Genomic DNA, 14782 nt, shown 5'->3' on the forward strand with positions numbered 1-14782 from the left:
TGGGGAAACAAACTTAGTGTATTTCTGAAAACGTTTGTTCTTCGACAAATACCTTTTAAGATATTTTAAATCTGAAGTGAACCCTCAAAGGCTACTCTTTGCATTGTATGAGAGATACAGATCTTCAGAATGATGATACCTCTGGCAGTGTTTGGGGGGGGTTTTTTATGCTGGGTTTTGGGGGGGATTTTTGTTTTTTTTTCTTAAGAAAATTTTATGACTAGACTGTGCAAGTGGGATGACATATGAAATCTTCGTTTTGGTAGATTTCCAGAAGAAGCAGCCAGATGATGACTCTACTCCCAGCACAAGCAACAGCCAGTCAGATTTGTTCTCTGGAGAAACGACCAGTGACAACAGCAATACCTCTCTAACCACACAGGCCGCTAACTCCAACCAGCAACTTTTGACAGAACTGAATGTAACTTCACCGGGCAAAGAGGAATGTAAGTGTATAAGTCCTAACTGACAGCAAAGGAGGCATAAACATTTAACTATGTTCTCAGGTGTATGTTTCACCCACTCCCTCTGGAAGTAAATAGCATGTCTTTTGGGGTGAAGGGAAAGTTGGAAGTTATTCACAAAACAGATGTTAATGGCTTTAACCAAGAACAAGTTAAAAGGGGTTATAAGAGTTTTTTAACTAACTTTATAGCTCTTTGAACTGCAGTATACAATTTGATTATGATTTTGAGATGCTGTCATTTTGAGAAACTCCCCACATTACAGGTAATTTTATATACGTGTTCTACGATAAACACCAGTATCTTGTGAAATTCAACATTAAAGCATTTTTGGGTTTTAATTATTGCAATTGCACGTACACTGACTGATGCATGTTTGTCTCCACTGCTGCAAGGGTACTTGCATAAGGCTCAAGTTTCATGTGGTAATCCATCTCTTCTTTCATGATCCGTCTTCTTTACTGAAATCTGTCAGGCAAAAATTCTCCCTGAAAGTAAGCTAAGATGTTAAAGATCAGCAATCACTGTGAGATAAACTAGCCTCTAAAATAATCTAAACCTCTACACAGGTTCATCCTACGTCTAATATATTGGGTTTTTAAAACTGCGTTCTACAACTTAAGCTCAGATATGTAATTTGTGCTTGCATTTTCTTCTAACTGTAACTTTATTTTAGAATGTGCTCCATGGAGGGAATCTCTCTTGAGCTGAGCTGAATTTTCACTGCAGCTGGTAAACAGACATACACATTGCAAGAAAAACATGCTTATTCTTTAGCAGAAAATCTGCGAGCGATACTCTGGTTCTTCAACATTGAGGCAACTGCTGGAAATAACACTGACAAAACACTAGGACTAAAAATCTTTGATACGCTACGCTTGTTTTCAGTGGCATTAGCTATTTGCATAGGCAGGTTTTGCTGAGTTGCTTGAACTATTTGTTCTGTTGACAGATACGTAGACTTCACATGTATATTCTTATACTTACACAGATTGACTGTGGATAAAGCACAACGCAACATTTTGGGATTGTGGTAGCCTGTTAGACTAACTAAGATAAAATTTTTAAATTGAGTTACTGTTTTCTATGTGTATGTGAAATATTGTCAGAAATACAACAGGGTTCAAATGTGATACCAGTTCTTGTAGTAGGCGTAAAATTGTGTGACTGTTGTCTCTTCTTCTCATACGTAGTTGCAGCTGACCACCCATCATCTCTTCCTCCTGCCCGGCATTTCTTCAGGGGAAACCTGTAGTGTGTAGACTTCACGTGTATATTCTTATACTTACACAGATTGACTGTGGATAAAGCACAACGCAACATTTTGGGATTGTGGTAGCTTGTTAGACTAACTAAGATAAAATTTTTAAATTGAGTTACTGTTTTCTATGTGTATGTGAAATATTGTCAGAAATACAACAGGGTTCAAATGTGATACCAGTTCTTGTAGTAGGCGTAAAATTGTGTGACTGTTGTCTCTTCTTCTCATACGTAGTTGCAGCTGACCACCCATCATCTCTTCCTCCTGCCCGGCATTTCTTCAGGGGAAACCTGTAGTCTGCTGTAAAAGCCAGGCCTTGAAACATCCTTCCTAGAGAATTCAGGAAAACATTCTGCTTCAGCAAAACATTTGGGCCTTCGCAGTGCAGGGGGTTCAACACCTCTGCTGGCACGTTAGCCAGGATCTAGTATTTGGTGTTACAGGGAGCTTCTCCAGTGTTTACTGGATCAGGTTTTCTGAAAATTTGTTCAGTTCGGAATTAAATTGTGTTACAACAAAATGTTTCTGTTGTGGCTGAGAAATACTTGGGGGTAAGCGGGAAGGTGATTACAGGGATGGGAAAGAGGGAAGGAAATTAAATAGTGTGCTTCATCCTGAATTGCTGCAAGCTTGTGAGCTTACCGTGAGGGTGATGGATATTAGGCAGCACAACCTGCAGAACATTTGAAAATGGTACCTATAAAAAAAAATTCTTTATTGCTTCCTGCTGGGTTGATTTTAAGTGAAATACAGTGGAGAGATTTATTTACAACTTGAGATCTCTCTGTCATCTTTCATGTTCCCACTACGTCTTTAATGAAGCTTAATATCATTTATCAGAAATAATTATACACAGATGGAGCCTCAGCATGGAAGTTTCTTTCCCATAATGAAAAATGCCCAAACTGTAAATGTGTTTTTGATTTTAATTTGAGGGTGTCTTTTTCTGTGCAATAAATATTCATTTTGCAGCAAGTTCTGTAAAGCATGCACTGTTCTCATTACAGCTGTGTTCTTCAAAGGTTGATATTTTGTAGAGCCATGTGATGATGTACAGCTGTGTGGTGTTCTGCACAGAATTGTGGTAATTCACCAGAAATCAGAGTATGATATGGTTATGGTAATCCCCATCAAAGGGTGGAAAGATTGGAGTACTCGGGAAGGAATCTCATGGTGCATTCCACTGTCCTCTCCTCCATTTCAAGTTTTTGAGGACAGTCTCACATCAAGCCGTTTGCTGTAGTACTTGAGTCTTTAGGGTGAACAGATCAGACAGAATTGCAGCAAGTCATTTAGGCAATTAACAAATTCCATTCACGTTGTGAGAACTGAAGACAACCATAGAAATCTCACATGGTGAGAGTCATATTCTGTGTCAGAGAAAGTAAGGGGGGGTTGTATTTCTCTTTAAGTAGCCATTTCCTTTTTTAACACAGAGAAAAGCTCCTTGGTCTGTATTTTGTAGGAGTTCACCTTGACAATATGCAAGAATTTCTGCCTTTTTTCTGTTACTGTTTTGATTTTCTGTGAGAGTTGCATTTACATTCCTGTCTTGGAAAAGGTTTTCCTTTCCATCTCCTGCCACCCTCAGTTCTGAACAGTCACCTACCCCAGTGGCTTCTTTGCTTTTTAATAATATCTCTCACCCTAGAAGAGGAAAAGTAGTTGCCTTATAGTCACATTAAAAAAAAGAGGTGTTAAAGATTTATGCCCAGAGACAGTGACTCAAGCTTCAGGACTTGTGGGTTTGTTTTTTTCTTCCCCCTCTTTCACATGTGTTTTGTTCTTATGAAGTATCACCACCAATTTAAGAAAAAAAAAATGCTGTTGCAATTTAGGGGCGTGGGAACATTCTAAGAATCACACACACTCACACACACACACACTATGTTTCTTGAGTTGCCTTTTTCTATCCAGAACCTCCACATCACATTAGTTGCAGGAAGTTCTCTGAAATAAACTTATACAGACAGGGAGTGTATTGATATTGGTACAGCTTTACCTAGTCTAGATTTGAATGGATTGCAATAATCTGTTTCTTAAGAGATGGTTAAATCAGTCTAACTTTTGTTCTGCTGTTTACTTTTTGTGCAGGTGAATTTTTTCTGTCCAGCTTCTTGTGGAGTTCTCATCTATTCTCATTTTTCCCTTTCATGTCCTCTCTTCATTTAGGAGGTCTAATGGTAGTTGTTTCAGTGTTGTCATATGAGCCAGTTGCTGTGTCAAAGATTTCCTTTTTTTATTGGATGGGCAGGGATTTTGTTTCTTTTTAACAGACAAGAAAAAACAATTTGACAATGACACTTGCTTACCTCCAGCTACTAGCACTCTTTAAAAAAAATTAGCTTGTTAAGGAAGGTTCTATGTATTTTGCTAAAGGTCACACTGCACATGGAATAATTTTGCTTAGTGTCAGGCCTTCATTGCTTTCTTTGAGGCTGTCACATTATTTTTCTGTCACTATATTAGTAGACCTAAAGGTGACACTGTGCAGGTTTAAAACTAAGTGTGGTGTTATGTGGCAGGAGAAATGTCAATGTGAACAACTCTGACTCTAGCAGCAGGATCGAATTTGATTATTTCAATAGTTCTTAGCTTTCAATTGACACGATTTTGTATTAATTACATGCTTAAGTCTTCCTGGCCTCCTTGAATTAGCAAGAACCACAACTGAAAAAGGACAAAAGGATTATCTGATGTTTCTAGAACAGTTAAATGCTCTGCATTTCTACACTGAAGACTTTATGAGAAGATAAACAAAGGTTTGAGATATTGCTGTAAATGTAAAAGAAATACACTGGAGATTTCAGCACAGAATAATTGCGATCACCGACCACACCTTGCCTCTGCGCGTGCTGAATTTTAGATGCCTAAATATGAATTTTCAGAACTGAATGTCTGTCAATTTTGGCTAGTTATTGTATATTATTCAGAATGTGAACTGTTGTATGTGAAGCTAAGTGTTTAAAACATCATTAGACTATCTCAAACGCTTAAATTTGCAAGACAAGTTTGAAGAATGCTTTAAAACATTGTTTATTTTATTAACTGTTTGCATGTGCTGCAAGCACTGAAATACCCCAATTATGAAGTCATTTTGGTGAAGTTACTTTATCTGCGTAAATTATTCTACATCTGAGACAGAGAAGCAGCAGGGTTCAGTAAAAGATCTAGGGCACAAAGGTGAGAGAACATGTTTTCTGCTGCACTGAATTTCATAGCTTCTTGAAGCATGACTATATAAAAACCCACACAGGCTACGGTACTGAAAAGTAGTGACACTTTTTCTGTCTTCCGAATAAAAAACCCCTGATCTTATGTCAGTTTTTTCCAGTTAACCTTATGAAAAATAGATGAACAAGTGCCTCTTTTTTTGGTGCTGTTGTTGAATGGCCTTCTCTCTGACACTGTGCAAAAGGGTTCTACCAATTTATAATGACTTCACAGCTTTTGCATTTTGCCTGGGTTTGTCAGCAGAGTCAGCGATAACAGCTTTCCTATGTTTGCCCTGAAATTACTTAATAGTTTGAATTAATTATTATTGTCGTATCTTTAATTGTGTTTTGTGCCTTTTAAACAAGCACAGTGATTTTTAAAATGACATTTGTTCTTGCACGCTCTCCATTGTATACTTTTCTAAATGCCCTGGCTGTTAGACTTCAGTAGCTCATTGCAGTAGGAGTCAGTTTTGTTCATCCTTTTGTTGGTGGTGGTGGTTTTAATTCTGCCTACTTTGTTTTCTGGCTCATCTCTGACTGAAAGTTAGGTGAGGTGACTGAAAGTTATTTCACACTTCTGTGAAGTATTATCTATATAGACAGACCAAGCTAGCTGCCTATTTTTGTCTTACTTGTCACAGGTGGTTTTAGAAAATAACTTGCTTTCTTGCTAACCTGATTTCTTCTGATACCAATTGGTACGTTTTTCTCTAATCGAAAAGAATCAAAAACTAGCCTACCCACCCCCTATGATTTCATATTGCAATTAAACTTGTACCCAAACATAACTGAGAAAGCTACAGCTAGGTGATGGTGATGCTGAGTAATTCTAATTTTCCTTGCCAACTCACAAGATTGTCTTGTGTTCTTTCTTCTTGTACTCAGCTTTGTGTGTGTTCTGTCAGAGCATGCACCCGCAATGTATAATATGCACCTGGCTGGTTTTTATCTTTGGATTTTATCTTTATCTTTGGATTTCTGTGCCACGGAATGAGAACGGGCTATTTTTTAAGGGTTTTTGTTCTAAGTTAGGTAATAGTAAAAGGGTTAAGGGATTTTTTTTCCCCGCTCTTGCTTTCATTAGATGCTATAGGCTACTGTTTCTCATGTTAAAATACACAGTAATTCAGTTTTTCATTCGGATTATCATCAAACCAGGATTTTCTTGAATATTCATCACAATACATATTTTCTTAGTATCAGTGCAAATGTTTTTTCTCTGGGAATTTGCAAGAATGCTTTCCCGTATAAACCCATATTGAGCTATGGAATATTTGAGTTGTCTTTTGAGAAATGCCACTAGTTTCAGGTGCCAGTACAGAACGTATAGGCGGTTAGAAATTTGTACGCAACAGTGTCTAGTAGAATTGTTGCCTTCATCTTTTCATGGCGTGAGGACCTTTCTGTAAGTTTCAATCTAATTCCTACAGTTCTAGTTTCATTTAAAGAACAATTCTGGTTCTTCTAATACCCTAGATCTGGCACACAGATTTATGAAATGAACACTACTTTACTCATCTGTGGCATGATAATTTTGAAACATAATGAAGACCAGTGGAATGGTACCACTGTTAATTGTTCCCTCTAATTTATAGTCGCTTCACACTGCAGAGCAGACAGCGTATCCTAGGGTCCCATTTATTAAAGTGAAAGGAGCTCATGGAATGTGAAGCAAACAGAGACACATAAGAAAAATGTGGGTTATTAGAGCTGCACAGCCATCAAGGTTGCATAAAAATTATTTATAAAAGTACAATCTAACTGCCAGTTTCAAAAGCACATTTTTATACTTCAACTTAAACCTATAAAGTGGGAAAGTATCATGTCTGTTTTACAAATGAGGAAACTGAAAAAAAGCAGGTAAAGGAGTGAGACAATAGCAGGGGAAAAAGTGGAGTATGAGTCCTGTCTCCATTTACTTGATTTGAGTTAATTAAATTTACCAGCCATTCAGTAGCAGCAAAGCAGTCCAGGTTTCCCTTCCTTCTCCAAAAGCTGCATGTAGATAAAAATCCTCAAAAGTAAGTCATGGCAGATTTGTAAAACTAGATTTTAAAAAGTGTTTGTATGCAATATAATCCTCTTACCCATTTAGTTCGCTTAAATTGTCATGCAGCTTACCCATTCTGTGGCAAGTAAAGCTACAGAAGTGTAGTGTACGGCTGCTCTGAAGTGCTGTGAAGCTCCTTTGCTTTTTTTCCCCCCCAAGAGCGTACTCAGTCTATGCAGACTGCATTTAGGTATTTACGTTCCCATTTGTTTATGTATTGGTGTTTGTAATCAATGACTGTTTTCAAACTCAATTCTGTAGATTAATTAGATTCCGTCTCTACCAATTCAGGAAATGCATTACTAGAATACTGGTTTGGACAGGTTTCCAAAGGTGGATTCCTTCCTGTATTGCCAGCAGCCATGAAATTCTCCCTGTGCTGGCTACAGCACTGCTGCCCAAAGAGATTCAGCTCTTCCTTATTACCTTGTTCCAGCCCATTGCGTGCAGGGACTTGATACGCTTTGTCTGGGAAGTAACTGTCACAGTTACTGGAAGCTCAAAGGCGTGCTTATGTCACTATGATCAAGTGTTACTGAGCTTCTGGCTCCTTGACTGGTTTTCATGTTTGTTCATTATCTGCCTTGCAGGTTTTGTGTTATCTGTAATCATTTCAGTGTGTTATTGTAATGTTAGGCTTTGTACTTTTGTACAAACTTTGTTTCGCTCCATTCTGTATCTCCTCCTCTGCTCCGTACGTGCTTCCAAGCGCTGTTTGAATACTCCTCTCACTTGTACTCTGGGTTCAAACTGAGCACTTTCTTCAATGGCAAGAAGAGGGGTGTTGCCCTAGTATTTCACCTCAGGAAGCTCTGCCTAAGTGATGTCACTTCACTTTATGAAGACTTCAGGAAGGAGAAACAAGAAGTTCCCCTGATGCACGGTATGCCCTGCGTGACAGGTGGTACTTGGCAATTATTACCATCTTTTAGGAAGGGAGGTAGACGATGCAGAAAGGCATTCCAAATGTCGGTTTAAACATAGAAATTATAATAGTCTGTAATAGTAAATAATATTAACATATATAGAGAAGTCTAAGTGATACATAAAATTTTACTGATTGAGAGAGTTAGTAGAGAAAGTGGTTTTGAACCTGGTTTTCCAAATTTATGTATTTAGAGTTAAGAGTAAGCTACAGAAATCTTAGAGATAGAAGAGGCCAAAAAAGCACCTACCTTAACAAGACCTTTTGTTTTAATATGTGATAATGTTTGAGTTAAAGGATCTTGATTTGTCCTTTATTAATTCTGTGTTTGAATTTTCGAACTTGGCAATTCTCACAGTTCTCCAAATTTCTTCAGTAGCTTTTACTATTTCTGCAACTTTAATCATCTTCTCTTGGGATTACATTATTGCTGAGCAGTGGCTGCTTTTGTTTGGAAGAGGAATTGCAAATGCCAGAAACCATACACCGGAAAAAAATAGGAGCAGAAGCTATTGTTTAAACTGTTAATTGGATATAGAGTAGAAATCTCTCTTTATTCTTCCATTTTAATCTCGTTTGTGCTGAAAAAAAATAGCTGTCTACAGCCCTGTTTGTTATGTTAGCTGTACATGAGTGGCCTTTCACTGTGCACTGAAGTGTTTTATGTGCCACCGCTAAATTCCCTCAACACTTATTTTTTGGAGAATGAAGGTGCAGCTGTATTCCGAATGATACTAAGTCATAAGCCTACCTTTGCGTATAGCCAAGAAGGACTGGTGTTCTTCTGTTATCTGACTCCCCTGGTCTTTCATGCAGAAATTTTATCATAACAGTGGGAACTATACTGCCCTGTTTCACGTAAGACAAAGATACCTATATTAGCCATTATGTATACCAAAAGACTCGCCATAATGACTTCCACGTAGAATTGCACAGTCAAGGCCATACTACGTAGAATTGAATTATGCATGACATTTTTAATGGTGGAAGAGAAATAGCAGGAGAAGGAAGTGCTGCAGAGAACAGGCCGCCTTTGCTGGTTATTAGGCACTGGTGAACGTGATGCAAATCCCAAGATATTATTCTTTTTGAAATTCTGGTGCTGAGCTGTACAAATCAAAACTATATAAAAGTAATACCTAGTGAGGGAAGATTAAAGAAAAGAAAAACTTTGACACAGGGAATTACAGAATACATACCAACATTGTACTTTGAAGAGTGAAAAATAAAGATCTTAGGTGGATACTGAAAGTATCGACTAACACAGATATTTACTGTCCAATAATTGCATGGATTAGTCTTATTTGATAATCTACAGTGATAATGCCTGTCAATGTCTATTCCTGAAAACTGGGAGAATGTAACATTATTTAAGGAAGAGTGGCTGCATCTTAAGTGGCAGCTGTGGTCTAAAGTCAGTTAATTGAAATTCCATCCTCTGCTGTACGTATTTTGATATATTCCATATCCTGTTGTATATATTGTTCACACAAATTCTTTGTTGATACCAAAATACTGTATATTTGGTCTTTGCAAGTTGAGACTGCCTAAACAGACCTGATGTGTATCCAAATATTTAAATTGAAAACTCATTAAGAGTTCTGTTGCAGTGTAGATTTTCTTCCCAAATGCACCAGATCCTAGATTAGGCATTTTTTGAGCCTTTTACGGTAGTATTACTGACATAGATCAAGATGATGTTTTCAGTTTTTATATTCTAGCATAGAAAGAGATACACGGTATAAAATTACTTGAGCTTGACCATTTCTGGTTGCTTGCCAGTGCTGTCAGGACTGCAGCAGGCATGATGCTTGATCCATCCATCTGGCATGTTTTCCTGTTGGCCGGGGAAGGCATCCATCCCAGTGCTCCTCACTGCAAAAGCAAGCTTGGCTCTCGTAACATGCAGACTTGACTCTGCAGAGAGGTCCCCACTGCTTCCCGTGCAGTTCACCCATTTCTCCCCAGGTCGTTCCTTACCAGCCTGCAAAATCCAACCATTCCTCACAAGACTTCTGCCAGCTGCTTATGCAGCCATTTTTTGTATTGTGCATATTTTGGTATATTCCATATCCTGTTGTATATATTGTTCACACAAATTCTTTGATACCAAAATATTTGGTCTTTGAAAGTTGAGACTGACTTAACAGGCCAAACACTGGCTCATTGGCTTTTGTAACCACCCACTTAAAAACTACCTGTTGCATGGTTGTGAAATGGTGTCTGTTGCTAGAGGGACTTTTTGGGAGAACAGAAAACTCAAGAAGGTTATCAGTCCTTGTCAGAAAAACTGAAAGAGTGAAACGTTTGAGATCTTCACTGCCAAGTGCATTTCATTGAAATAGAATGTACCAAAATAATTTCCTCACATCTTTCCTTCCCAGTTCCGGAAATCTTATTTACTCTTTTTGTAGTGTTAAAATGCTGTGTTACAGGGTAGGCAGAGTTACCCAAGACTTGATATTTACTGAAAAACAGAAGTGAAAGAAAAATTTGAAGGGGGAGCATCTCAGAGAGAAGCAGAAAGAAACAATTTACTACCAGGACATGCCTGAAAATACGTGAAAAGAGAAAACATTGCAAAAGCCAGAGTGCTGCTTCCCAGATACACAAAGGCTGAAAAAAAAAATTGAGAGAAAAGTATTTTTCAGAGTGTGAAGTCTTACATTAAAGGTTATCCTGTCATGCTAAGCTCTGTTGCATTGCCAGCATAGTACTACTATATCACCAGTAGTCCAGTTCAAACTTGATTATCGGTATTTCGATAGCCAAACACTATTAGATCTAACTTAATTTCAGGCTCTCTAGCATCATCCAATTTGTAATATTCAATTATCAATTATTACCACTGGTAATGCTACTGGCTGTTTGTCTTGTCTTAACTCTCTGGGTTTATGTATTTGTTTGTTTGTTTGTTTCTTTTTTTTTACTGCAAGTTGCAGAGTACACTCAATGGGTTGCTATTTTAGCAAGATCTCCGGAGAACACTCGATGTGTGTTAAGAAAAATCTCAGGGAGCAATTTACAACCAACCAGATACCAGATGAGTGGACAAGAGTCCATAGTTCAACAAAAAAAACTTAAACATGAAAAGTTTGTTAGTACATGCTTGTGCCACACTTTGAAAACATAATAAGAAGATGATAAGAGGTAAAGTCGTTATCTCTCTGAAGTCAGTGACAAGGTTTCCGTGGACACCAGGGAAGAAATCGTTTCATCCCTTGTGTTACTTGTGGGTTAGTTAGATAAATTTCTAGCTTTGTTCTCATATTAAAAAGTACCTTTGACAATGCTGGAAAAATTGCATTTATAGTGTGTATTTTTCTAAAACGGCCTCTCAAAATATTTATAAACTATAATATAACTTGCCGTTTTGTCCCAAGTTCTCATCCGTTTCTTCAGCACAAGACATATTCAGAGTTGGGTGGGAAAGAAATACAGAGAACAGTAGACTACTTCAATATGTGCTTTCCAAAGACAAGTGTTCCTCAGTCTCTTATATTCCTAAGTATAATCTTGATGTGGTTGTAAATGTTAAGTTGCCTTTTGAGACACGTGTTCTTCTCTGTTTCCAGGTGGGCCATGCACAGGTACAGCTCATGCCTCGTTAACCACACCAACCAAAAGATCTTGTGACTCAGGTATGCGATTTGTGGGGGTTGAGGAACTAGATTTTGTATGGTATGTAGCTGTATGGTTATAGTTTAATAGTCAAGCGTAGAATATCAGGCAATTTCCATATGAAAATAGAGTGTGTATATAAAAGGATTTGTATGCAAATAGTTCATGTCAGAGTCCTGTTCAACATAATTCCATAAATATACTGCGTTTTCAGCTAACCTCTGTAAACGTAAGACACACAGGAATAATTGTTTGGTGTAAATCTAATGATAGTGATAGCGTTCTGGAAATCCCCCCTTTAAATGCAGAGTAGTGAGTAGAAAACTGGAGTATATTGACTATACTTTACCCCATAAAAGATGCAGTAGAGACAGCTGGTGTTTGCATTGAGACTAAATTTTACCTGCTTTTGGTGACTTTATTTCTCCGTGGAGGATATAGATGCATAATCTCTCACAGAGCAAGTGTTAGTAGTGACGTATTAGGTCATTGCCAGGCTGAAGTTGCTGCTTCGGTAGCAGATCTGTCACAAAGAGTCATGTGAACACTCATTCAGGCAGGCAGCCAAGTTACCTGAAGTGGCTCAGATCTTTTTCAGACTTTGGTTTTGCATGGATTAAGGAGAGCTCATATGATCCTTCCCACTGTGAGAAGCCATAACCTCCTGTGGAATGGTACTGACGGGCATCTGGGTAGTAATGTTCTAGCAGTCTGAGTTTCAAAAGTAATTGTTGCCTAAATTTGCATTTATGTACCAAGTTCTACTGAGTGTGCAGAAAGGAAGGGTATTCCTGTTTGATTAAGAGCTCTCACTCTTTCAGGAATTCCTTTGAGGTCATTCTTTCAAAAAGAGCGTTTCAAGTTACTGTATGTTTAGCTGAACTGTAGTTACTCCGTGTATGCACATTGTTAGCTTGCAGAGAGTGTGTAAGGGTGCAAGTTGACTTTGTCTGCAGTGAGGGAGGGTTAAAGAGAAGCTACATTACCTTGCACTTGGTACAGATGCAGACCTGAAGTAATGCATGATAATCTGTGACAATGCTTTGAGTATTGTTTGCCGAAGAACTCTTCATTTGGCACTGGAAGATACTGGATCCAGCTTCTCCAGAGTAGGAGGAGTGGTTTTTCTTTTCTACGAAGCAATGGAGGTGTACCTAAACAAGAAGGAATGTTTGCCACTGTATCCCTCGTAAACTAATCTGCTTTGTTCATGGTATTACTAAATTGTATTTTTTTTACATATTAGCTGTTGCAATGTTTAACTCTGCTTTTCATTGCAGGGTAATTCAAAAGCTTTCTGTGATGCTATAGATACTGAAAACTGAGCGTACTATATTAATACTTTAAAAAATGTGTTCGTGGTTAGCAAAAAAGCAAGTAAGTTCACTATTTGAAGTGTTGTATGGCAACAGTGAAAGCTCTTTAGAATAAAGCAGATTAAGCTAGACATGTCAAAAATACTAATTAAATGGGTGGCTAACTTTTCTCAGTAGTTCTCTTATTTTCAGTTAATACTAATGTTTGGTCCTCCTTCAAGCATATTTTTTTTTCCCTAAAAGTCTGCCATATATCAGCATTTGAGACAGAGAATTAGAAATTTGACCTAGTTGTCTTGTATGCAGGTTCCTGTCAGGAGGATATTAAGGAAGACATAAACCTTTCATATTTTATTAGCATTAATGTAACCACTGAAGAAAGATCAAAACAATAAATCTGCCCAGACACAGGCAGAGTTCTCCTACAAGAAAAGAATTTTTTTACCTCATGCACTTGTCATCTTGCATGCTGGAGGAGCAGTTCAGATGACTTATGATTACCAGATAGTGGGTTTTTTCCTCCTCCTGTTCACCAGAATCATCACTGTGGTAAAGAGTAGTTCTGTTCTAAAGTGCCCATAGGACAAGGGTTATAATGAAAAGAATTAATAAAGCCTTGCCGTCATTAGTTTGGATGATGCCTCAAAGTGTTTTGAGAGCCAGCGGTCTGAAGATTTTGTAGGAATAAAGATGGGACTGTGTGGCCTAGTGCATAGGTCCTCATGTGTTTTGCTTTGTGTCTCAGTGGTTAGATAATGTTATGACTGATGGCAGATGCTGTGAGGCTTGCTCTAGTCAATAAAGCGTGCAGATTCTGTTTATATTGGGTGCCTGTGTCCTGAAAGTGCAGTATGAAGTGGCATAATACTCTTCTTTTTCCTGCTGTACAGTTTCAATGATAATTTAAGATGCAGTTCTAAACAGCCAGATTTTGAAACATTTTCATGTAACTTAAAGAAACCTGGAAAAAAAATCAGTGGAACTGTGTGAGTGCACTCAGTTAATTTTTAATTGTGGGGTAGAGAAGGTAGTAGAAACAGGCAGATAAAATGCAGTAATGTTACAGTCAATAAATACATTATATCCCTAAAGCTGGTGAGTTTTTAAGTAATTTATTTCTCAGTAGCAGTTTATGAGAGATGTGCATCTTTAATATTTGTATAGTTGGTAGCTCACATTTGTGAGGATATCTGTCTTTAGATGTGTGTGGTAGTATTTATGTTGTGTAAGACTATAGTATCTGTCTCATTGCTCTGTGCTTTTTCCAGTTTAAAATTTGAGCCTAGAAGATACAAATAATTCTTCCACTGCTTGTGCAAAGCAGTTGGCCAGGTGTGTGGTCCATTTTGAAGTTTGGGGTTTATTGATGCTCTACACTAAGGTGTTTGCTTGATTGTAGCAGTGCCAGAAATCCAATTGCTTTGAGGCTGAGCCTGCACAATCAAGAGGACAGCCTTTGAGGAGTTACAGAAAGGGCAGGTTGTGGAAAATGAAGTGCGGAAATTTTGAGCCAGAGCTAAACCCAAGAAATCCTTATTTTTGTATGATCATCTTTTTTTAATCAGTCTTTATGTGTTGATTAAGGACAAAAAGACCTGGTACACCACTAATTAGATTTTTTTTTTTTTTTAATTGCTCTGAAGTGTTAAGCTCTTGAGCAAAAAAAATATACAAAATATTACTGAAGGGGGTTTATAATATTGAAACAACTTTAAGGTATGTTTTTCATTGGTATTCCAAGGGACTTTTAATGTCTTTTTTACATATGACTTCTGGAGGGCTTTGAATTAGAAATCCAACCTTCTTGGAGCTCTTTCACCAACAGGAAAGTGATGATAGAACAACCTTCGAGCAGCGTAATAAATCACCCAACCCTGGCAATAGTAGTGCCCATTAGAAATGCAGTTGTCCGTCCCCCCCCCCCCGC

At 37.9% G+C, this 14782-nt stretch overlaps 1 protein-coding gene across 1 annotated transcript in view; it reads left to right on the plus strand.

The window, feature by feature from the left end:
* Window positions 1–238: 238 nt before the first annotated feature.
* Window positions 239–14782, plus strand: part of ZFAND3 (zinc finger, AN1-type domain 3) — a 23853-nt gene continuing 9309 nt past the window's right edge. Inside the window, exons 1-2 of the mRNA XM_010145800.1 lie at window positions 239–446; window positions 11494–11559. Of these exons, the coding sequence (XP_010144102.1) occupies window positions 239–446; window positions 11494–11559 (274 nt within the window). The remainder of the gene's footprint in view (window positions 447–11493; window positions 11560–14782) is intronic.

The sequence above is a fragment of the Buceros rhinoceros genome, unplaced genomic scaffold (assembly GCF_000710305.1).
Source record: "Buceros rhinoceros silvestris isolate BGI_N320 unplaced genomic scaffold, ASM71030v1 scaffold15831, whole genome shotgun sequence".
Taxonomy (NCBI): Eukaryota; Metazoa; Chordata; class Aves; order Bucerotiformes; family Bucerotidae; genus Buceros; species Buceros rhinoceros.